We start from the raw sequence: 26,535 nt of genomic DNA, 5'->3' as shown, positions 1-26,535 counted from the left end.
GCAATTACTCAATCACGATTAATGACATTGTTTGGATGGCTGACTATCACAGGGTTCAAACACATCTTATTGGTGGAAATCTCGAGGAAGAAATGTTCCCAAGGAAGTCTTGGTGTCACGGGAGAGTTGTGAAGACTGATGAAACTTGAATCAACGAAAATGAATGTTCCTGTATGAATGAAATTGTCATGTTTGGTTTGTTTTAAGAGTTCAGAAAGAGCTATGATTTTTTGACGTTTTATATTGTGCTGTAAGTGCTATGGATGTATTGTTACAGGGAAACATATTTTGTTTTTCGCACTGCTGCTAGTTCAAAGAGTAGTGACACGGGTGCGCTCCTATCATTTACATTGAGTTGATTAGACTAGAATCTGGGTGTGTTGTCATGTCTTTTTGTTTTTACGAGTTAAGTGCAAATGCATTTTAATTTAGGTTGGGGGGTGAGTTTCTTTTTGAATTTGGTTAAGACGACTTGTGAATTTGTTCATGAGTTTAGAACTTGCTACCAAGCTCATGTGTGGCTCAGTTGGTATAGCGTGGTGCTTGCAACACCAGGGGTGTGCGTTCGATTCTCATGGGGGACCAGTACAGTGAAAATGTATGTACTCACTACTGTATGTCGCTCTTGATAAGAGCGTCTGCTAAATGACTCAAATGTATCCGTTTTCTCTTAGACATTATCCTGAACTGAAATCTTAGCCTGTTGATGATAGTATTTTTTTCTCTGACTAGTCTAATGTATTTCATGAACACTAATTGTTTGAATGCTAATTATTGAGTGATTTAATACATTCTATTAGTTGAACTGAGTCAATGCGTTCCTCGTTTTACTCAGTCATTCGGGGCGGTTTCGGTGCCAAGATCTTTGTAAGGCAGGGTTTACACGACCAGTCCAAGTGAAGGGTTAAACCGTTTTATTACTATCAGGTTTCGCCAGCGTTTCTGATATACAAAACCTCAAAACAAACAGAGTAAACACTTCATCACCAGTGGAAGGTCCTCCAGTCGTAGTCTTTGGGGGTTCAATTCTTGTTGAAATGATAAGTTCCATTCTTCTATTTAACCCCCTCCTCCTCCTCCTCCTCCTCCTCCTCCTCCCCCTCCCAACAACTTCCAAATTCTTCACTTACTGGGATCAAAGTAAGAAAACCCAGGGTGTGGTTAAGTAGAGGCCCTGATTGGTTTCACCTTTCTGCAGTTTGGCTCTGATTACAACTGGAGACAGGTGTGGCTGTTCTGCTGCAGTCTAGAAGTTTTCCCCTGAGCTGTCCATGGTCCTGCCTCTGGGGAATACTTCACATTGCTGTCCGTGGTCCTGGCAGCCAGAAAACAAAGAAACATTGCAGGCACATACCATCCATCCACCACACAACCCCTGAAACCGCGACAAATTGTTTGATTGACTATACGCTTATAATTTAGCAGGTCTATTGGTATTTGTAATATACACATAGCACATGCTTGGGCACCACCTTTACATCTCTGATCTGCTTGCCTCAATAAATTAATGCTATTGGTTGCCAGGATTAGCTATTTTGTATGAACATTGGTTGCCAGGATTAGCTATTTGAATCCAGTCTCATAATAATTGCATGAAGGTGCAAGTTAGACACATGTTCGTTATTGTTATACTGAGAGGTGATGCAAGGCTCGCTACCTTGACTAGATTCTTCCAGAGACGAACAGGGCCTGTTGTATTTATTCACATAATATTGGAGTCAGATTGATGAATGTAGTTTATTGTTATTTTCAACATAATTTTGACATAATGGTTGGATAATGTCCATCCAACTACAGAATGGTGACTCATCCTCAGTTGAGGACTGACGACGACAATAGGTCACGTTCTGGAAGAGTGCATTCTATTTACGTAGTGACAACATGTACTAGTTCAGTATGCACATTTCCTGAGATATACAGTTGAAGTCAGAAGTTTACATACACTTTAGCAAAATACATTTAAACTCAGTTTCACAATTGCTGACATTTAAGTCTCGTAAAAATTCCCTGTCTTAGATCAGTTAGGATCACCACTTTATTTTAAGAATGTGAAACGTCAGAATAATAGTAGAGAGTGATTTATTTCAGCTTTTATTTCTTTCATCACATTCCCAGTGGGTCAGAAGTTTACATACACTAAATTAGTATTTGGCCCATTCCTCCTGAGAAACTTGCCTTTTCAGTTATTATGCACACACATTTTCTATGGGATTGAGGGTCAGGGCTTTGTTATGGCCACTCCAATACCTTGACTTTGATGTCCTTAAGCCATTTTGCCACAACTTTGGAAGTATGCTTGAGGTCATTGTCCATTTGGAAGACCCATTTGCGACCAAGCTTTAACATCCTGACTGATGTCTTGATGTTGCTTCAATATGTCTGTTGTTCTGGGATTGATTTGCACATTTTGCACCAAAGTACGTTCATCTCTAGGAGACAGAACGCGTCTCCTTCCTGAGCGGTATGACGTCTGCATGGTCCCATAGTGTTTATACTGCGTACTATTGTTTGTACAGATGAACGTGGTACCTTCAGGCGTTTGGAAATTGCTCCCAAGGATGAACCAGACATGTGGAGGTGTACAATTTTTTTTCTGAGGTCTTGGCTGATTTCTTTTGATTTTCCCATGATGTCAAGCAAAGAGGCCCTAAATTGGCAGGCCTTGATATACATCCACAGGTACACCTCCAATTGACTCAAATTATGTCAATTAGCCTATCAGAAGATTCTAAAGCCATAACATAATTTTATGGAATTTTCCAAGCTGTTTAAAGGCACAGTCAACTTAGTGTATATAAACTTCTGACCCACTGGAATTGTGATACAGTAAATTATAAGTGAAATAATCTGTCTGTAAACAATTGATGTCCTAACCGACTTGCCAAATCTATAGTTTGTTTACAAGAAATGTGTGGAGTGGTTGAAAAATGAGTTTTAATGACTTCAACCTAAGTGTATGTTAACCTCACGTGCTAGTCGGAACTAGGAAACTGACATTTCTGACTTGATAAATGATTGAACGTGGCACGTGTATAACTACAACCAGTTATCAAGTCAGACATTTGAGTTTCCTAGTTCCGACTAGCTCTTGAACACGGCATTATACTCGAATAAGTATATATATTTTTTACATTCATTAGCCTTGGTTTCCGTTGCTTCGGATTGGTCGCTATTTAATTGTGGCGAGAGTAGAGATTCTAGACCAGCTGTCTGGTATCATAATCACTTGATGTGGTAACATCGAGGGATCAACTGGGGTGTATTCATTACGCTGATTCTGTGACAAAACGTTTTTGCAACACACCATTTATTCCAAATTGAAATCGTTTGGTAAAGAAAACGAGAGTTTCTTTTGGATACATTCGGGTAGGTCCCACAGTGTTTCCTTCCATTTGGTTCTTAAACAGTAAATGGTTTTCTTAATGAATACACCCCTGATCTGCTGTTTTATCGTTGTGGGTTTTTCGTTGATATCAAGCTTAGTTGAGCCCGGAGGTTCATGTAATCTCCCGTTAATAGCGTTTTAAGAAACCCAGCGCTAACTTGCAGGATCACGTTAAATGCTGTTGCTTGTCAACACTCAGCTTGTCACAACATCATAATGGTTGACATGAGCACCCCCACCTGGCTAGATTGTGCAGAGAGTAGGTGGAAGTTGCCCCCAATCTGGTCCTAGGTCTGGGGATTTGGGAAACTTCACCCTCAACACATGATGTGAAGATGAACCTAGATATAGCTTATTATCTGTCTTACAGACATGGCTCAAAACAAGAGACTAGCCCAGACATGGTAGAAGAGAGAGACACAGTATGCAATATTGCTCAATCATAAAACAGTAGTGGCAGTCTCAAGAGAGAGTGCCAGTAGCCAAAGGGTTTGCTGGTTCAATTCCCATGGTGGACAGAGAGCAATCGGGTGCAAATCTCATGTACCAGCTTCTGCAGTTGTGCCCTTGAGCATGGCACCTAACCGGCTCTAGGGGTGTTGCTCAGCAGCTGACCCTATGCTGCTTCCAGCCTCTTGTACGTGTGGTTTTTGGGGGGGTTGGGAATTTCCGATACAATACAATTCTATTCTAGGTTGTTTTGTAAAATTAGAGATGGTCATTATTTTTAAGCATAATGAAAGCAGTAAGAGTACAGTGATTTACTTACATTTAGGATACTGATGGGAGAGTGCAGCACACTCTTGAAAAAAGTGACCAGTGAATTTTATTTGACCACAGAATATACATTTTACCATATGTAACCGGTGGCTAATATACCCCACTGCCCTCGTACCTTACAGCTGCTGTGTGTGCATGATGAGGCACCTGGATGTTTTTAGGTTCCGTTTAAAAGCCAGCTGTGTTTCAGATTCATACATTTTACAGAAGCCACATTTCTAAATTAGTCACTAGTTGTGGAATGGAGCTCAGAGACATGGACACATCAAACATTTAACGTGTATGTGTGTGAGAGAGAGAGAAACAGAGGAGGAATATAGGCCATATAAAGTAAGAGTATTTCTATGCGTGGGTGCCGGCTAAAATAGCAAGGCTATCTTTCAGTGCAATCTCTTAGAATATACAAAGAGATGTATCTTTCTAAACTACAGGATAAAATACTGTGTTTAGGGTTTAAGATCACAGTCATTCATAGTTCAGATATGATCAGACAGTGCTGATGTTCATTGTAGTGTAGAGTTCTCAGGAACATACACTAGATGGCAATGTCTCTCATGGATAACTCACCTATCAACATACACAGTATTTGCTTTCTATACTGCAAGGATTCATTGTACAGTAGCCTCGTTATGTGCTCATTATTTGTATTTGTGTGTCTTCACAGCTATCTATCCACAGACACTTAATATACACACCTGTGCAACAGACCTGGGTTCAAATACTATTTGAAATCTTTCAAACACGTTTAGCGTTTGCTTTAGTGCCAGATGGGCAGAAGCTTGCATTCCTTGGTTCCATTGTGTCAGGAATGCTAAAAAAAAAATATATATATATTTTTTTAAACGTAACCTTTATTTAACTGGGCAAGCCAGTTAAGAACAAATTCTTATTTACAATGACGGACTATACCGTCAATCAAGCCCAGATAAAGAATTTGAGATCATTTCAAATATTATTTGCTGTGCAGATGCTTTCCGAGCAGAGAGAACTGCACTATGATAGATTCAGGGGACTGGGGAGTGTCGACTCTGGGCCAGAGCGTCCCCAGAGTGTTCTCAGCATTATGAAAATAGGAAGAACAAGACACTTGCTGACATTCACGTTGACTTGAATGTTTAATGTCGATTGCTTGCAGGCCGGCGGGGCAAGAGGTTTTTCATGTACCTAGTAACACTTTAAAAACACACGGCACTCGTTGCCTCCCTCCTTATCTCCAGCGGGACAAGACCGTGTACGTCATTATCATCATCATTCATTTCCTCCTGCCTCTACTGTGTGCTGTAGTTTGACTCAGCCAGATGCACACAGAGAGGAAGTTGTAGGACAGTTGTCCTATTCACTCACACTGGCAAGAATGCATGCAACATAAAATGAGTGAGTTTTAGAATAAAATAAAAAAATAAAATAAAAAAAAAGAGTAGTATGAATTTGAGTCATCTGACATGTTTTATTTAACTTGTATTTTATCATGGAGTCATACTGAGACCAAAGTCTGTTTTTACAGATATTGCAGCAATACACACATCCAAATACAAATACAAAATGCACGCAGGAAGAAAACGCGCGTAAAAAACAACCACATTCATCAGTAATAAGGTCCTGAGATCAGTTGTATGAATTGCCCGAAGAGGCACCAAAACTTCACATTTAAGAACATTTTTAAGATCGATCCACAAATAAGGTGCAAAAAAAAACTAAAAGCTGATTTACCTGACTTAGTAGAGACCGAAGGAATTTCCAGAAACCAGAAACCAGGTGTGGTAACTAAAGGTTAGTAATGATGTTAGGTACAGTGGGAGTTTGTGCCTTATGAAAACATAGCAATGTACGTGACATCAGAGGGCCAACCAACTTTCTGGTAGAGATCCGCATCTAACTGCTTTAATGAAGTGGTAGCTGTGTTCATATAAATGATGGCATCATAGTTTTGCATCGGTCGGAACGTCGACTGAATGTGCTTTCTACTATTTAGCGAGAGGCACAACCTATTTGTATAGATGGAGCACATTTCTATTGTCAGCTTCTTAACTAACTAATCAATGTTTTTTTAAATTACAGATGCCTAGATATTAGTATTTATTAATGATTAATAAATACAATTAAGGATCCCTGCCAGTAGCTACTCTCCCTGGGGTCCAGCAACATTAAGGTAGTTTAAAATATTACATGGCATTACATGTCATAACACTTTTCATGACACATTTAGTGTGTGCCCTCAGGCCACTACTCTACTACCACATATCTACAATACAAACTCCATATGTATGTGTGTGTATAGTGCGTATGTTATCGTATGATAGTATTTTGACCTAATCTAAAACTCGACTGATGTAATAATAATAATAATAATAAATGCCATTTAGCAGACGCTTTTATCCAAAGCGACTTACATTCATGTGTGCATACATTCTACGTATGGGTGGTCCTGGGAATCGAACCCACTACCCTGGCGTTTACAAGCGCCATGCTCTACCAACTGTGCTACAGAAGGGGTGTTCGTTAATGTTATTGTAATTTTGTAATTTTGTGTTACTTTTTATATTTTCCATTTGTTTATTTAGTAAATATTTTCTTAACTCTATTTCTTGAACTGCATTGTTGGTAAAGGGCTTGTCAGTGTCAGTAAGCATTTCATGGTAAGGTCTACCTACACCTGTTGTATTCGGCACATGTGACAAATAACATTTTATTTTAGAATACATTTCATAGATAAGAAAGATCTTGGCTGAGATTTGACATTTTTTTGCCAGGTAAGAAAGTTTTAAAGTAGGGTGATAGTTATTTAGGTCACCTTCCAAACCTTGGAGATTGTACCAGATTAGTACCAGCCTTATGGCAAAGTGCTCCATCATGCTGGAAAAGGCATTGTTCGTCACCAAACTGTTCCTGGATGGTTGGTAGAAGTTGCTCTCAGAGGATGTGTTGGTACCATTCTTTATTCATGACTGTGTTCTCAGGCAAAATTGTGAGTGAGCCCACTCCCTTGGCTGAGAAGCAACCCCACATGAATGGTATCAGGATGCTTTACTGTTGGCATGACACAGCACTGATGGTAGCGCTCACCTTGTCTTCTCCAGACACACTTTTTTCCGGATGCCCCAAACAATCAGAAAGGGGAATCAACATGAGAAAATGACTGTACCCTGTACCTTTTGCAGAATATCAGTTAGTCCCTGATGTTTTTCCTGGAGAGAAGTGGCTTCTTTGCTGCCCTTCTTGACACCAGGCCATCCTCCAAAAGTCTTCGCCTCACTGTTCGTGCAGATGCACTCACACCTGCCTGCTGCCATTCCTGAGCAAGCTCTGTACAGGTGGTGCCCCAATCCCGCAGCTGAATCAACTTTAGGTGGCGGTCCTGGCGCTTGCTGGACTTTCTTGGGCGCTCTGAAGCCGTCTTCACAACAATTGAACCGCTCTCCTTGAAGTTCTTGATGATCTGATAAATGGTTGATTTAGGTGCAATCTTACTGGCAGCAATATCCTTGCCTGTGAAGCCCTTTTTGTGCAAAGCAATGATGACGGCACTTGTTTCCTTGCAGGTAACCATGGCTGACAGAGGAAGAACAATGATGTTTTGGGGGGATTCAGTTCATTTGCATGGCAAAGAGAGACTTTGCAATTCATCTGGTCACTCTTCATAACATTCTGGAGTATATGCAAATTGCCATCATACAAACTGAGGCAGCAGACTTTGTGAAAATTAATATTTGTGTCATTCTCAAAACTTTTGGCCACGACTGTATGTGACCAATAAAATTGGATTTGATTTGATGTAGCGCAGTGCCTCCACCTAATAAGTAAAGATACTGTATGTATTTATTGACTTGGGTCTATGGTGGCAAAATTGCTGTTATGTTTATCCAGTGTATCTATGTATTTAACTAAAGTCATATTATGTACTAATGAGACTTGCTCCCTCTGCTAGAACACTCCACCTTTGTCTACATGACTGACTCACGGTTCTGGACTTACAGCCAAATGCTGTTTCTCCATATCCTGTTATAGAACAGTAGACTGAACTAAGCTGTGAGAGACGAGCAAGACAAATGGTTGTGGTTCTTTTGAGAACAGTGTTGTGACAATGAGCACTGAGAAATGGTGTGACATTTCTCAACAAGACCACACCACCAACCAACAGCAGCCTCTTAGTTCCATAGTCCTCTGGCTGAGACCAAACTCTATTTCGTGTGGCTCTTAACTCTGCACCTTTTGAGTGATTGTTATTAACTGCTCCGCTATGGCCCCTCTGCTCCGCTATGGCCCCTCTGCTCCGCTATGGCCCCTCTGTTCCGCTATGGCCCCTCTGCTCCGCTATGGCCCCTCTGCTCCGCTATGGCCCCTCTGCTCCGCTATGGCCCCTCTGCTCCGCTATGGCCCCTCTGCTCCGCTATGGCCCCTCTGCTCCGCTATGGCCCCTCTGCTCCGCTATGGCCCCTCTGCTCCGCTATGGCCCCTCTGCTCCGCTATGGCCCCTCTGCTCCGCTATGGCCCCTCTGCTCCGCTATGGCCCCTCTGCTCCGCTATGGCCCCTCTGCTCCGCTATGGCCCCTCTGCTCCGCTACGGCCCCTCTGCTCCGCTACGGCCCCTCTGCTCCGCTATGGCTAGAGGAGCCGGCTGGCCGACTGAGAGGTCCCTAGAGGAGTCAGCTTGCTGAAAGGGCCCCAGTTTAGCCAGCTGGCTGAGAGGGTCCTAGTGGAGCCGGCTGGCTGAGAGCGCCCTAGTGGAGCCGGCTGGCTGAGAGCGCCCTAGTGGAGCCGGCTGGCTGAGAGGGCCCTAGTGGAGCCGGCTGGCTGAGAGGGCCCTAGTGGAGCCGGCTGGCTGAGAGGGCCCTACAGTGGATCCGGCTGGCTGGGGGGCCCTAGTGGCTGGCTGAGAGGGTGAATTGTGGCAAAATTGCTGTTATGTTTATCCAGTGTATCTACACATTTAATTAATGTCACATAATCCTGGACAATCGGACCACCATTTTATTACGTTTGCAATCGCTACAGATAATCTGCTCAGACCCCAACCAAGGAGCATCAAAAGTCTATAAATTCTCAGACAACCCAAAGATTCCTTGATGCCCTTCCAGACTCCCTCTGCCTACCCAAGGACGTCAGAGGACAAAAATCAGTTAACCACCTAACTGAGGAACTCAATTTAAGATCCAGAAAGACTTCGCCGACTTCGAAGTTTACATACACTTAGGTTGGAGTCATTAAAACTCGTTTTTCAACCACTCCACAAAGTTCTTGTTAACAAACTGTAGTTTTGGCAAGTCGACTTTGTGCATGACAAGTAATTTTTCCAATAATTGTTTACAGAGAGATTATTTCACTTAACTCACTGTATCACAATTCCATTGGGTCAAACATGTATATACACTGAGTTGACTGCCTTTAAACAGCTTGGAAAATTCCAGAAAATGATGTCATGGCTTTAGAAGGTTCTGATGGGCTAATTTGACATAATTTGAGTCAATTGGAGGTGTACCTGTGGATGAATTTCAAGGCCTATCTTCAAACTCAGTCCCTCTTTGCTTGACATCATGGGAAAAATCAAAATAAATCAGACAAGACCTCAGAAAAGTCTGGTTCGTCCTTGGGAGCAATTTTCAAACGCCTGAACGTACCACATTCACCTGTGCAACCTATAGTATGCAAGTATAAACACCATGGGACCACACAGCAGTCATACTGCTCAGGAAGGAGATGCATTCTGTCCTTTAGACATGAACGGACTTTGGTGCGAAAAGTGCAAATCAATCCCAGAACAACAGCAAAGGACCTTGTGAAGTTGCTGGAGGAAACAGGAACAAAAGTATCTATATCCACAGTAAAACGAGTCCTATATTGACATAATCTGAAAGGCCGCTCAGCAAGGAAGAAGACCCTGCTCCAAAACCGCCATAAAAAAAAGCTAGACTACGGTTTGCAACTGCACATGGGGACAAAGATCATACTTTTTGGAGAAATGTCCTCTGGTCTGATGAAACAAAAATAGAACTGTTTGGCCATAATGACCATTGTTATGTTTGGAGGAAAAAGGGAGAGGCTTGCAAGCTGAAGAACACCATCCCAACCGTGAACCACAGGGGTGGCAGCATCATGTTGTGGGGTTGCTTTGCTGCAGGAGGGACTGGTGCACTTCACAAAATAGATGGCCTCATGAGGATGGAAAATTATGTGGATATATTGAAGCAACATCTCAAGACATCAGTCAGGAAGTTAAAGCTTGGTCACAAATGGGTCTTCCAAATGGACAATGACCCCAAGCATACTTCCAAAGTTGTGGCAAAATAGCTTTAAGGAAAACCAAGTCATGGTATTGAAGTGGCCATCACAAAGCCCTGACCTCAATCCTATAGAATATTTGTGGGCAGAACTGAAAAAGCGTACGCGAACAAGGAGGCCTACAAACCTGACTCAAACCTGACACCAGCTCTGTCAAGAGGAATGGGCCAGAATTCACCCAACTTATTGTGGGAAGCTTGTGGAAGGCTACCCGAAACATTTGACCCAAGTTAAACAATTTAAAGGCACTGCTACCAAATACCAATTGAGTGTATGTAAACTTCTAACCCACTGGGAATGTGATGAAAGAAATAAAAGCTGAAATAAATCACTCTCTACTATAATTCTGACATTTCACATTCTTAAAATAAAGTGGTGATCCTAATTGATTTAAGACAGGGAATTTTTACTAGGATTAACTGTCAGGAATTGTGAAAAACTGAGTTTAAATGTATTTGGCTAAGGTGTATTTAAACTTCCGACTTTAATTGTATATCCAGTTTAGATTTAATGCACTCCAGAAAATAGCATTTGGCTGTTTCAGTGGAATGGTTAGTTCTGAATCCAAATTGCATTTGATGTATGGAGTTGCCCTGATTGAGGTGATCAGTCAGATGATGAGCCACCCATCTTTCATCTACCTTTGATAGCACTGGAAGATTGCTTATAGGTTGGTCATTTTCCACCAGTGATGGGTCACCAGATTTTAAAACCGGTATCACTGCAGCAGACTTCCAAGCATTGGAGAAGAACCCATATTTGATGGACAGATTAACTCGATGTACAATAGGGGCAATCATAGAATATTTGTGTCTCTTCAGGAATTCAGTGTCTCGACCAAGTACATATTTTGTTCTAGAGCTCCGGAAGAAGCTAATAATACTGTCCACTGCTGATGCTGAGATTTCAGGAATTCTGAACATTGGTTTATTATTATCTATGGGAGTGAGAACTGTGTTCTTGGTTGAAAATCTTTGAGCCAGTTCCCTTACAGAGCCAACAAAAAAAGTGTTAAAGGTGGTGGATATGAAATTGGAGTCTTGAATTAGAATCCCATTAACCTTTAAATCGGGATGTTTTTTTTTTTTTTACTTTTCAGCTCCTCTCCCTGTTAGTTTAAAATTTTCCAAATCCCTTTGCCATTTCCTTTTGCTTCATTGATCATTCTGAAGAAGAACTCTGATTTTGCTTATTCTTTTTAATATGCCTTACCATCTTATTTCCCAGTGATGTAAATAGACATCTGTCATCATTCTGACCAGACTTCAGTGCTTTTTTCAAGGAAAGATCCCATTCTCTCATCTGCCTCCAGAGGTCCTCGTTGAGCCATGATAGAGAGGTTTTCCTTCTTGGCTTACGTAGAAATGTCCTGGTAAAAGAGGTATCCAGTTTGTCAATAGCTGACAGAAATGTTCTGAATCCAGACTCTGGGTCTTCATTGCTTAACAGATCAGACCAGTCAATTTGACGTATAGCTTAGTTAGTTATAGCTTAGTTATTTATTCGATCAGGTCTGTTAGTAAACACCAGATCAATTTGAGTCTGGGATGTCTGTGTTAATCTGGTTGGTCCTTGTATTATTTGAGTCAGGTTAAAATAGTCTGTGATCTCTTAGAGTTTTCCTGTAAGTTTTGTTTTCCCAGTTTATATTGAAATCGCCCATGAAGATGATCTCCTTATGATCACATTCTTTAAGAATGGCATTTAATCATTTAACCACAGTATCAGCAGCCAACTGTAGGCCTACCATTGCTGATTCGCTGAAGCAGGTCAGTGAGAAAACTAATCATGGCATCCTCTCTGTGAGTCACATGGGTCCTCTACTCTCAGCTCTGAGGTGATCAGAGCTGGGGGGGTTGAGTGGCAATCAGGAGAAAGAGAATGAGGTTGGCAGCCAAACCAAGCTCCATGCAGTCTAATGGTTTACATGCCCTCTATCCATTCTGTCCCATCACTGTGTATCACACAGAGCCTGTATAGATCATATCTTCTCGGTCTGTATAATAGTAAGAAATAGATTACACGAAGGGAAGCCTACTTTTGCATGTTTCATTGATTTCCAGAAACGTTTGATTTTGTAAATAGGGTTATTTTAGCCTAGAGTTTGTTAAAGACAGGAGTTATTGGGAAATTGTATCACGCAATCCAGTCTCTTTACAAAGTAACAATTGCTTGTGTGCGAATGAATTAAAATTGTTCCGATTGGTTTCCCACACCCTTGGGTGTAAAACAAAGACACGCCTTATCACCGACTGTTTGCTATGTTTATAAATGATTTGGCAAAATAAATTAAACAGTTAAATATTGGAGTAAGATGTAATGATGAAATGCTAAGTACCCCTTTATATGCTGATGATATTATTTTGATGGCAGAAACTGAACAAGACCTGCAGAACATGTTATTATGTGCAGTCAGTTAGTGTAAAAAAAATGGAGACCCAGACAAAAACACAGATAGTACCTGTTTTTCTAAAATGCATTAAGAGAAGTGTTTTGGTGAAGACATTCTTGAGTTCAGTAACAATTTTAAATATGTGGTCTTTTTTTTAATGAACATATTACCTTTCTATATGGAACATTAGCCCTGTCCGAATCAGCAAGTATAGCTCTTAGGGGAGTTATAGGAAAACAAAAAGACTCAAAGATATTGGTCATGCTATGTATTCCAAACTGTATCAGACATGCGTGTGTCCTGTTCTGGACTATTCAGCAGGAGTGTGGGGTGCAAAGCATCTCAAAAATGAACATGTCCATAACAGAGCAGTACGTTACTTTTTAGGTATTCACAAGTTTGCACCTATACTTGCAATAATATTCAGCAGGAGTGTTATATATATATATATGATTATTTTTAACCTTTATTTAACTAGTCAAGTCAGTTAAGAACAAATTCTTATTTTCAATGACGGCCTAGGAACAGTGGGTTAACTTCCTTGTACAGGGGCAGAACGACAGATTTTTTTCCTTGTCAGCTCAGGGATTCGATCTTGCAACCTCTCGGTTACTAGTCCAACGCTCTAACCACTAGGATACCTGCCGCCCCAATGTATGTACAGTGGGGGGGAAAAGTATTTAGTCAACCACATGAGAGCGGTCTGTAATTTTCATCTTAGGTACCCTTTCAACTATGACAGACAAATAGAGAAAAAATAATCCAGAAAATCACATTGTAGGATTTATTTGCAAATTATGGTGGAAAATAAGTATTTGGTCAATAACAAAAGTTTCTCAATACTTTGTTATATACCCTTTGTTTGCAATGACAGAGGTCAAATGTTTTCAGTAAGTCTTCACAAGGTTTTCACACACTGTTGCTGGTATTTTGGCCCATTCCTCCATGTAGATCTCCTCTAGAGCAGTGATGTTTTGGGGCTGTTGCTGGGCAACACGGACTTTCAACTCCCTCCAAAGATTTTCTATGGGGTTGAGATCTGGAGACTGGCTAGGCCACTCCAGGACCTTGAAATGCTTCTTACGAAGCCACTCCTTCGTTGCCCGGGCGGTGTGTTTGGGATCATTGTCATGCTGAAAGACCCTGACACGTTTCATCTTCAATGCCCTTGCTGATGGAAGGAGGTTTTCACTCAAAATCTCACGATACATGGCCCCATTCATTCTTTCCTTTACACAGATCAGTCGTCCTGGTCCCTTTGCAGAAAAACAGCCCCAAAGCATGATGTTTCCACCCCCATGCTTCACAGTAGGTATGGTGTTCTTTGGATGCAACTCAGCATTCTTTGTCCTCCAAACACGACGAGTTGAGTTTTTACCAAAAAGTTATATTTTGGTTTCATCTGACCATATGACATTCTCCCAATCTTCTTCTGGATCATCCAAATGCTCTCTAGCAAACTTCAGACGGGCCTGGACATGTACTGGCTTAAGCAGGGGGACACATCTGGCACTGCAGGATTTGAGTCTCTAGTGGCGTAGTGTGTTACTGATGGTAGACTTTGTTACTTTGGTCCCAGCTCTCTGCAGGTCATTCACTAGGTCCCACCGTGTGGTTCTGGGATTTTTGCTCACCGTTCTTGTGATCATTTTGACCCCACAGGGTGAGATCTTGCGTGGAGCCCCAGATCGAGGGAGATTCTCTGTGGTCTTGTATGTCTTCCATTTCCTAATAATTGCTCCCACAGTTGATTTCTTCAAACCAAGCTGCTAACCTATTGCAGATTCAGTCTTCCCAGCCTGGTGAAGGTCTACAATTTTGTTTCTGGTGTCCTTTGACAGCTCTTTGGTCTTGGCCATAGTGGAGTGTGACTGTTTGAGGTTGTGGACAGGTGTCTTTTATATTGATAACATGTTCAAACAGGTGCCATTAATACAGGTAACGAGTGGAGGACAGAGGAGCCTCTTAAAGAAGAAGTTACAGGTCTGTGAGAGCCAGAAATCTTGCTTGTTTGTAGGTGACCAAATACTTATTTTCCACCATAATTTGCAAATAAATTCATAAAAAAATCCTACAATGTGATTTTCTGTTTTTTTTCTTCTAATTTTGTCTGTCATAGCTGAAGTGTACCTATGATGAAAATTACAGGCCTCATATTTTTAAGTGAGAGAACTTGCACAGTTGGTGGCTGACTAAATACTTTTTTGCCCCACTGTACGGATGTATGTTCAGTGCCTTCAGAAAGTATTCAGACACCTTCACTTTTTCAAAATTTTGTTACATTACAGCCTTATTCTAAAATGGATAAAACATCCATTTGAATTCCCATTCAGTCCCTGACCGATAAATCTCCGGTCGTCGGTATTAGGCCTACTGATTGATCAACCTTTACTTGTGACAAAGTCAGCAAAGGATATCACTGCATTTGGAATGCATTTGCAGCCGAAATGGACTCAACCAGAAAAATGATATGACACAACTTAGCCACAACACCCAGTGGGCATGCGTGATGATGTAGCCCAGGGATGAACTCATCATTTTGTATTTTATTTATTATGGATACCCATTAGCTGCTGCCAAGGCAGAATTAAGGCAGTTTATGCCGTTTTAAAACATTACAATACATTCACAGATTTCACAACACACTGTGTGCCCTCAGGCCACTTCTCCACCACTACCACATATCTACAGTACAAAAACCATGTGTACATGTATGTGTGCATATGTTTGTGTTGCTTCACAGTCCCATAAGGTATATTTTTATCTGTTTTTAAATCAAATTTTACTGCTTGCATCAGTTACTTGATGTGGAATAGAGTTTCATGTAGTCATGACTCTATGTAGTATTGTGCACCTCCCATAGTCTGTTCTGGACATGGAGTATGTGAAGAGACCTCTGGTGGCATGTCTTGTGTGGTATCCATGGGTGTCTGAGCAGTGCACCAGTAGTTCAAACAAACCGCTTGGTACATTCAACATCTCTCATTAATACAGGTAGTGATGAAGTTAATCTCTCCTCCACTTTCAGCCAGCAAAGATTGACATGCATATTATTATTAGCTCTCTGTGTACATCCAAGGACCGTCGTGGCTCCCAACTCTGCATACCCACATCCATACCCACACATTTTTATTTAACTAGGCAAGTCAGTTAAGAACAAATGCTTATTTTCAATGACTGCCTCGGAACTGCCTTGTCCATGGGCAGAACGGCAGAACAAATTACCTTGTCAGCTCGGGGATTTGATCTTGCAACCTTTCGGTCACTAGTCTAACGCTCTAACCACTAGGCTACCTGCCTCCCCATGTGGTCAGCGCTGGCCCTAAGCAACATTTTGTTGGCCCATCCCCAGTCTTTAATATGATATCTGGTGAGAGTCCCTAACAAAATCAATGGGGGCCCCCTTTCGGTAATTCAACCATGATTACTACAAGTATAAAACACGTTAGCTGACATGGGCTAATTGAATGACTGTCAGTGAAAAACTGCTGATCCACATCCACATTTCGAAATTGACCTTGTGTATTATACTATTCTAACTATCAACAGTAAGTTGAGACCCTGACTGAGTCTCCCCCCTCCCAAAAAAAAAAATCCCTGTGCCAAATGGAACAAGACACTTTTAACCCGCATCGGCCCTGAGAGATGCACAGTGAGGAGTATCCTGAGTGAATCATTTCCGCTTGACACGACAGAAGGTTTTGGAGAGAGAGAGAGAGAGAGAGAGAGAGAGAGAGAGAGAGAGAGAGAGAGAGAGAGAGAGAGAGAGAGAGAGAGAGAGAGAGAGAGAGAGAGAGAGAGAGAGAGAGAGAGAGAGAGAGAGAGAGAGAGAGAGAGAGAGAGAGAGAGAGAGAGAGAGAGAGAGAGAGAGAGAGAGAGAGAGAGAGAGAGAGAGAGAGAGAGAGAGAGAGAGAGAGAGAGAGAGAGAGAGAGAGAGAGAGAGAGAGAGAGAGAGAGAGAGAGAGAGAGAGAGAGAGAGAGAGAGAGGCCCGCTCGGTGATCCATTTTAGAATAGCATGAGTGTGTGACTTGTTCACGGTGGAGGATTCACTTGCGTGCGTGTCACTTGCTGTAACCTAAAAAAAGCTACACTGGATGGAATTGTCTCAGTTGCTAGAACATGAGAATCACCAAAACACCCCACAACTGCACTATCATTCTGGGCAAATGAGAGATGGGAATATTAAGTGATCGCCTATGACAAGAGATCGCCCTGTTTATGGAAGTGTCCTCAAGCCATTTCTCAGCACAATGTGGTATAGGATATTCATGAATGATCAGACCATTCTTGCTGATATCATCTGTTTCAATGTGCCTATGGTCATCAATCAAAGCGTGTCGAATGACTTTATTGCCCTCTCCCCCCCCAAAAAGGTACTTAAACGATATCATAACCATCATCGATAAAAGACCTGGCCTACTCACCACATTCTTATCGGCAGACTGAACAGCCTTGGTTTCTCAAATGACTGCCTCGCCTGGTTCACCAACTACTTCTCAGACAGAGTTCAGTATGTCAAATTGGAGGGCCTGTTGCCCGCACCTCTAGCAGTCTCTATGGGGGTGCCACAGGGTTCAATCCACAGACCGACTCTTTTCTCTGTATACATCAATGATGTCACTTTTGCAGCTGGTGATTCTCTGATCCATCTCTACGCAGATGACACCATTCTGTATACTCCTGGCCCTTCTTTGGACACTGTGTTAACTAACCTCCAGATGAGCTTCAATGCCATACAACTCTCCTTCCATGGCCTCCGACTGCTCTTAAATGCTAGTAAAACTAAATGCATGCTCTTCGACCGATCGCTGCCCGCACATGCCCGCCCGTCATGCATCACTACTCTGGCTGGTTCTGACTTAGAATATGTAGACAACTACAAATACCTAGGTGTCTGGTTAGACTGTAAAATGCGGTCTATCACAGTGCCATCCGTTGTCACCAAAGCCCCATATACTACCCACCACAATGACATGTATGCTCTCGTTGGCTCGCCCTCGCTTCATATTCGTCGCCAAACCCACTGGCTCCAGGTCATCTATAAGTATTTTCTAGGTAAAGACTTATATATATATATATATATATAGATATATATATATATATTTTTTTCCCACATTTATTTAACCAGGTAGGCTAGTTGAGAACAAGTTCTCATTTGCAACTGCGACCTGGCCAAGATAAAGCATAGCAGTGTGAACAGACAACACAGAGTTACACATGGAGTAAACAATTAACAAGTCAATAATACAGTAGAAAAAGGAGAGTCTATATACATTGTGTGCAAAAGGCATGAGGAGGTAGGTGAATAATTACAATTTTGCAGATTAACACTGGAGTGATAAATTATCAGATGGTCATGTACAGGTAGAGATATTGGTGTGCTAAAGAGCATAAAATAAATTAAATAAAAACAGTATGTATGGGGATGAGGTAGGTAAAAATGAGTGGGCTATTTACCGATACACTATGTACAGCGGCAGCGATCGGTTAGCTGCTCAGATAGCAGATGTTTGAAGTTGGTGAGGGAGATAAAAGTCTCCAACTTCAGCGATTTTTGCAATTCGTTCCAGTCACAGGCAGCAGAGAACGAAAGGCGGCCAAATGAGGTGTTGGCTTTAGGGATGATCAGTGAGATACACCTGCTGGAGCGCGTGTTACGTGTGGGTGTTGCTATCTTGACCAGTGAACTGAGATAAGGCGGAGCTTTACCTAGCATGGACTTGTAGATGACCTGGAGCCAGTGGGTCTGGCGACGAATATGTAGCGAGGGCCAGCCGACTAGAGCATACAGGTCGCAGTGGTGGGTGGAATAAGGTGCTTTAGTGACAAAACGGATGGCACTGTGATAAACTGCATCCAGTTTGCTGAGTAGAGTGTTGGAAGCAATTTTGTAGATGACATCCCCGAAGTCGAGGATCGGTAGGATAGTCAGTTTTACTAGGGTGAGTTTGGCGGCGTGAGTGAAGGAGGCTTTGTTGTGGAATAGAAAGCCAACTCTTGATTTGATTTTCGATTGGAGATGTTTGATATGAGTCTGGAAGGAGAGTTTACAGTCTAGCCAGACACCTAGGTACTTATAGATGTCCACATATTCAAGGTCGGAACCATCCAGGGTGGTGATGCTGGTCAGGCGTGCGGGTGCAGGCAGTCCATAGGCTATATTGCGCGCAGGAAGTATGCCTGGTGCCTTTCTCATAGCCTTAACTGATGATGTTGAATTACGGAATTTATCTGCTGCTGGCGCACCTACTGCCAAGCAGCCCACCATCACTTTCGTTTACAATGCACCACTTCTCTCTCACTCTCTTTCCTCCCTCCTGCTCTTTCTCCCTCCCTCTCTCAACCACACACACACACACTCGCTAAAGCCCGCTTCCTCTCTCTCTCGTTGGTTTCCTTTCCCTCTCTTTCTCTCAGCCTCCGATAATTCCTCATCCGAACCACAATCACGTAGGATTGCATAGAGCGAAAAAGAAAGGCTGTTTGCAAACCAGGCAATGAAGAGTGGACTTCACCGGTTGCTTTGATAGTACTTTTTACCACAGGCTACAAGTGAGATTTGTGCTTCGATTTTTTCCCACTGGGCACAGACGTCAATTCAACGACTATTCCACGTTGGTTGAAAGTCATTTTAAAGAAATAACGTGGAAACATTGGTTCAACCAGTGTGTTCGAATGATGTCAGTTTAGGATGCTCATTACTTGTCATGACAACACATATTTTCCGACTGTTCTACAATTTGTTATAACTCTCCGTCTTCCAGAGAACATTGAGGTTTCGAATTTGGATTATTTTTTTAACCTGCTGCTCGAGTGTCGAGCCCGTAGTAAATCCAAAAGACCATGCCGTCCGCAGGCTGGTGAACAGTGTGTCCGCGTACATGAACAGTGAACTCAGAAAGTTGTGCAATGTCGAGCACTAGAACTTGTCGAGGAGTGAAAACGATGGATAATGAAACTATTTACGGGACATTTTAGCAGGATAACTGGGAATAATCTGGACTGGAGATAAAGGAGTACATTGGAGAAATTTGCACAATGTGCTGAATGTAAAATACAAATGTGTTTATTTAGAGATATAGTAGCCGACATATTTGTAAAGACTGCCTTTGCAATATTTCATATGTATATCGATGTTGTTACCGTTATTTAGATCGCAAATATGTTTGATTTCAGCATTCAGCAAGTTCAGTCATTTTATGCACCTTACCTACATATTTATCATCATGGCGCACTTACGCAACCTCATGCATTGGACCAGCCATAATCAGCACCCTCAGCAGTATCTTCACAACATCTCGCTCATAGTAGATGCGGAGACGATTCAAGTGGTCTACACTAAGGTTAGTCTACCGGGGAGATGGCGGCGGCGCTCGCCAGCTCCCTGATACGACAGAAACGTCAAGCAAGAGAGGCAAACAGCGAAAAGGTCGCTACTTCGAAACGGCGCACCAGCCCCAACAAAGATCCCCGCTCCTTGTGTGAGAGGCATATATTTACTGTCTTCAACAAAATTCGGTTCTGCAGCGGCAAGAAAAGACCAGTCCGCAGGAAGCCAGGTCAGTGACATCAGAGCAGGGCTGCGTTCAGTACATTAAAACGTAATATAACGTTCAATTTAACGGAAACGGCGCTGTACTGTTACTGTTTAACGTCACTCATCGCTTCAAGATCACACCCTGCACATCCACTGAGCGGAGCAAACATATCTCAGTCTGTTCAATAATTTACAAGAACGTTTTGGGGAAACGTGTTGTTCAGTTCAAATCATTCCGCAAATTCAGAATTTGCTCAAATTGAGCTGTACGTTTAAAAAAAATGTTTTATACAAAAACCATTATAACAATGATTTTTGTCCAAAGTAACAGTTAGCAAAATCAGGTAAATTGATAAACGCACACGTTGTTTAACCTCAATGTCAACTTGTTTTCACATTGCATTGTTGTTTTAAGCTGTACAGATAATGCATTTGACATGTTTTCATTGTATTTTGAACGCTTTCAGACTGAGCATTTGAAATGTTAGGAGTACTTTGGGGGTCAGGGAAAATGTATGGGAGTAAAAAGTACATATCTTTAGGAATTTAGTGGAGCAAAAATAGAAGTTGTCAAAAATATAAATAGTAATGTAAAGTACAGATACCGAAAAAAGTACAGACTTAAGTAGTACTTCAAATAATTTTTTCTTTACACCACTGAGCATGCCACCATCAGAGTCAATTCAAACTTCTTGCGTGTTCTTATGTCGGCATAATACATCATTTTAAAGAATAATATAATAATAATATATGCCATTTAGCAGACGCTTTTATCCAAAGCGACATAACTGAACATTGATATACTCAGTTGAAGCAACCTCTCTCCCCTCTTCATTTCACCTGGGGGGGACATCCAAGTTTTTAAATCCATGTAGGATACTGGTCAAGTGAGTTACAACAGCAATGCACCAAGGGCTATTTAGTCTGGTTGTCTACAGGTAAATGTTTATTAGTTAGGGGGTTGCTGAACTGAGTGCCCTTTTAAAACAACAAAAAACATGAAAAAAACACATTTTTCACAAATCACGTGAAAAATGTCACGTGAAAACAAAAAATGCACGGACCAGACATGGTTTTCAGACACATTAAGTTTTACATGGATTTTTAACATGACTCAGACTAGTGGTTTTCCAACATTTCACATGTGATATTCTAAACCAGCATGTGCTTTTGAAACTGGCGGGATTAGATCCCAGGTCTCCCATGGGAGAAGCCAATGTCTTGACCATGCATATTTATTATCAATTTCTCTCAATCTCAGATATTGACTGTTCAATTCAAAATAGGGCTGTCAATTTTTCTTTTTTACGTGACTATCATTCATGTGATGACATGCTATTTATCGAATAATTAACTATATTTAATTATTACGTAATTTAAATTAATCATGTAACAATTAACTAATTAGTATCTTGGGGCACCATGGGAAAAGTTTGTTTAATGAGTTACCGTTTCCCGAATTAACTCAAGAATTTATCGGAATATCTTGATATCATTACAGTCAATAATTAATAATTTCCCAATTTCAGTCTCATTCTGAATGTCGTTGACCTCGTAAATCTGCACGAACCCTAGCCTAAATCATGAATAAGCGATGCACAAATTGGCTTAATTATTTATTTACTAACTAACTAAATAATCACGCAGAATTACATAAACACACACACTATTGTAGCCTGTTTATTTAATGTAACAAAAACCAATGGACAGCTAACAATAACATGAGCTAAAAATGGCTAGCTCGGATGAAATGGAAGGCTAATAATAGAGTGGATAGCGCAGAAGTAAGAAATAATATTTTTAGGCTATGTAACCTTTTTATAGAAAAAAAGGTTTATAGAATGCAACACATTAACACCTTTTGACATGTGAGGAGAATAACACTATTTCACCCCCACATGTGAACTTACAATGGTCGTGACGTTTCTTACATATGAAACTGCAAATGTGATTTTGACGTGATTGTTTTTCAATTCTCCTCGCGTGAAAAGGTGTTGTTAACATGTAAACTATACATTTAATACATGCGAAAATATGGTTTCACATATGAAATCTAAGCTCAACATCTATCACATTTATCATGTGAAAACGTGATGCTGTTGTGCGGGTTCCTCCAGTACTTGAAGTGAAGGAAGGCACACCAATGAACTGGACCAGAGCTATTAGTGTCCAGGGTACGGTGAAGCATTTTTGGTGAAGAATGCTTTTATTGATCCACCCATGGGCCAATTCTCACAGTTAGGCTACAAGTTAGGCAGAGATCTGAGAGTATCATATCTGTCACCGATGGATAAGAAGAGGTGGACCACACATTTCTGCATCATATTTAACGTATCTCTCCACCTTTCAGAGTTTCTATCATCCACTGGGTCCACCTCATCATCAGCATTTAACTGGCACACCGACTTGCTCTAAATAGTGCTGTATTTTAGTCTTTTTATGTCTCTTCCTGCATAATTTGGGTGTTAGGCGGCTGTAGTGCCAAGTTTATCTGTCCCATATTGTGTGCACAGTTCATGATCTGGAGGTGGCGTCTTCGACCGTTTATTTTCCAGTTCAGTTTTGACCCACCAACTGAAACCTTTTTATTTTATCTACAAGACTGGGTGATGGTTTAGATGGTTTTCCACTGATTAGTGTTATGTTGGTATCTGCATGCTCTGAATGCCCTTAGTACAATTAGCTGTTGTTTTCCCTGGTCAGCCCCTAGTCATTGAAATGGGTACTGAGGCTATGAGGGCATGGCATTCAAGTGTGTTGGTGCCTAAGTGACCTGGGCTGTGGTCATTGCAATGGAAATCTAAAATGAGCTCTTCTTATTGGACACATTCAGGTAGTCCCTCCCTGTTTCAGTCCATTTTATTCTGTTTGGTGCTTAATAAACACGACCCAAGCAGCTAGCTAACTCTTATCCCCGTTGTGTTATATTGCAGAGCCGCAGCTGAAGGGCATTGTGACTCGACTGTTCAGCGAGCAGGGCTTCTACCTGCAGATGAAGCCGGACGGCACTATAAATGGGACCAAGGACGAGAACAGCGACTACAGTGAGTTTATACGACACACATTACAGTTCCCAACATGCACAACTCCTATCGTACAATCTGAAAGTACAATACACTTTGTCCTGGTGAGGTCACGTGGGTCTGAAAAAATGCCTAGCCCGTATGATGACAAATGCCATTTCATCATGACAGTGTACATGGATGTTGACACACCACAATCTAGAATTCCACAGATATCACCTGTGCAAGCCTCAACACTCAACACACACCCACTCAACGGTCAGGCCAGGAGCATTCCTGTCCATCTGTCTGGTGGGAAGGGGATCTGTCCCCTCCTTGACTTTACATGCAGTACCAGCCTAGAGGTGCACATGTTACGTGCATGCGTGCGTGCACACCACGGCTTGTGTTCCTTGTGCGTTCACACACACACACGCTAAAGTGATAGTTTAATAGATGCAGGAGTCACTTGATAGAGTTGAAGTCCAGAGCAAAGTGTTGACCCTATAAGTCACTTTTATCCAATGTGACTTGCAGTGCTTGCATATATTTTTGTATGGCGGGTGGTCCCACCTAATCGAACCCACTATCCTGGCATTGCAAGTGCTGGGCTCTACCAACTGAGCCACAGGGGGCCACTCATCCAACCTGTGTGCTCTTGGAGTGAGGCACAACATGTTGCCAAGGACAGAATGAAGTGGAGGGAGCTCTTTGTTTCTCAGTAGAGATGAAGAGTATTAAGTAAGTAGTTAACCTGTGCTTGGTCAATTCACACTACGACTATTTCCCTATCTACGTCATGGCAGAGTGTGTGTGTTAGCGCTGCAGCACACACTGTATTGCAGGGGCGAGATTACCTACTCTACCTGGCAGTTGTGAAATGGCACAGTAAGTCAATTCGCAATTCTGCTGAACGAGAAAATTAAAGAAAGGCAAACTTCCTCTTCCCTTCTCCACTGCTGTATCCAGCTGGAGAGAAGAAGAAGAAGAAGAAGAAGAAGGCCTCTCATTGTATCAGAACTAAAATATCATAGCATATGAGTCTCCAGAGCTTCAGGGGAAGGAGAATAGAAGAATCAACAGCTGGCAAGATGTTAAACTTATTTCGTTCACATCTCCTACTCATATTAAAGAGATAGATAGAGTAGAGAAGCCAGAAGTAAACCCAATGAGCTCTATCAGAAGAGAGGAGAGGAGAGAAGAAGAGAGGAAGAGGAGAGAGGAAAGCTGATAAGACGAGGATGGGAGAGGAGGGGGAAAGAGGAAAAGATGGGTGAAATAGAGGAGAGGAGGAAAACAGGGCTTGAGGTGAAGAGAGGCGAGGAAAGAAAAGGAGAGGTTGGAGACGGACCCAAAAACGATCTTGTTTCCAGGCCCAAACTCTTTCAGGGTGGATGGATGGTGGGTACAGTACAGTATGTGTATTCGTGGATTGAGAGAAGATTAATGCCTGGTGAGCTGTGTAGCCGGAGGGCTCCTTCTTCATACAGGAGCTCAGTTGCACCCACTCACGATGCTGGAGTATTTTTGCATCCCCTCCTTATCCCTTTTGTATTTGTGTCCTTGCGGATTATTTCACCTATCCCTCTCTGTTAAAAAAAGTTGAACTTTTTTCTTCCTGGCCCATATCAAAGCATCCCGAAAGGCTTAGTGTTGTGATGTGATCCTTGAATGATCGTCGAAGCTCTTATTTGTGAGTTTTGGCATTATGGAGCTCAGAATCCAGGAAGCAGTGGTGAGAAATGCTGCCAGGTCTGAGGATGGTTTTAAGGATATGATGTGAAAATCTGGGATTGGTAAATCCTTTTTTGAACCTTTCATAAATGATTTGATACATAGCCATTCATTCTTTAAAAAAAATATATAATTGATAAATGCCTCATGAGCTTAGTTCAACTGTCAACTTAAATATAAGCTTTCTTAACTCCATTGTTTGTAAACAATGTAATTGTAAACAAACACTGTATAGCTTAAAAACATAATTATGGCCTGGACTCTATCCATAGCACAGCACTTTGGACAGCTGACAATTCCGTTTTCAATGGAGGCACATAATCATGGGATCATAACTAATACACAAATATCATGATATTATCTTAAGGTGCAAGATTACAGTTAAACATTTAAAATGTGTGTAAAACATTTAAAGGATTGTGAGTCTAGTAATTGTTTATTTTCTAAAGTCTAGCAACCCAGTTGCCAGCAGGCATGCCAGCTACAGGCAATTACCAAAATAGGGGAAACACTTGAGTAAATGATGGATACAAAGTACACTGAGTGTACAAAACACGAGGAACACCTTCCTAATACTGAGTTGCACTCCTTTTTGCCCTCAGAACAGCCTCAATTTCGTCAGACATGGACTCTAGAAGCTGTCTTCCACAGGGATGCTGGCCCATGTTGGCTCCAGTGTTTCCAGCAGTTGTGTCGAGTTGGTTGGATGTCCTTTGCGAGGTGGACCATTCTTGATACACAGTGTTGCAGCTCTTGACACACTCAAATCGGCGCGCCTGGCATCTACTACCATACCCTGTTCAAAGGCACTTAAATATTTTGTCTTACCCATTCACCCACTGAATGGCACCCATACACAATCCACATCTCAATTGTCTCAAGGCTTAAAAGTTCTTCTTTAACATGTCTCCTCCCTTCATCTACACTGAATGAAGTGGATTTAACAAGTGACATCAATAAGAGATCCCAGCGTTCAACTAGTCTATGTCATGGAACAAGCAGGTGTTCCTAATGTTTTCCGGAGTTCTAAATTTGAGCAGCTGCTGAAAAATGAGCTCCTGTATATATTGAGATTTAAATGTTTTTAGAGTGAAGTACATCGAAAAAAATCAAGAGAACTGCAAGACTCAATAGAAGACAAAACAAGGAACAAACCAAAAAAGACAGGCTTTTGAAAAATTAACAATTTTTCATAAAATTGTACAGTTATCTTAGCTAGCTGAATTGCTAGCAGAATTGTTTACTTGTTGCTAAGCAGTTGCTAGGGACTCTCCTGGAAGAAGCTAGCTAGCTTACAAAGAATAACAACAAAAAATATCTAGTTAACAGAAGAAAGGAAGACAAAATAAGGACAAAAGAAGGACAGAAGAAAAAGGAAAAGAAAGAGGTCAACAAAGTGAAACAGTCAGCACTTTTATTGCAACTTCG

At 41.6% G+C, this 26,535-nt stretch overlaps 1 protein-coding gene across 5 annotated transcripts in view; it reads left to right on the top strand.

Moving 5' to 3' along the window:
- LOC118397024 (fibroblast growth factor 12-like) overlaps nucleotides 1-26,535 on the top strand; it is a 127,974-nt gene that overhangs the window by 77,224 nt on the left and 24,215 nt on the right. For 4 of the 5 annotated variants that reach the window (XM_035791418.2, XM_035791417.2, XM_035791415.2 and 1 more), the window contains one exon: nucleotides 23,305-23,415. In XM_035791418.2, coding sequence (XP_035647311.1) covers nucleotides 23,305-23,415 — 111 coding nt within the window. Of the gene's footprint in view, nucleotides 1-19,311; nucleotides 20,394-23,304; nucleotides 23,416-26,535 lie in introns of those variants that run through there. The other variant, XM_035791414.2, reaches the window with a different exon arrangement.

The sequence above is a fragment of the Oncorhynchus keta genome, chromosome 18 (genome assembly GCF_023373465.1).
Source record: "Oncorhynchus keta strain PuntledgeMale-10-30-2019 chromosome 18, Oket_V2, whole genome shotgun sequence".
NCBI classification, from domain to species: Eukaryota; Metazoa; Chordata; class Actinopteri; order Salmoniformes; family Salmonidae; genus Oncorhynchus; species Oncorhynchus keta.
This window is presented reverse-complemented; position numbering and strand designations above follow the sequence as displayed.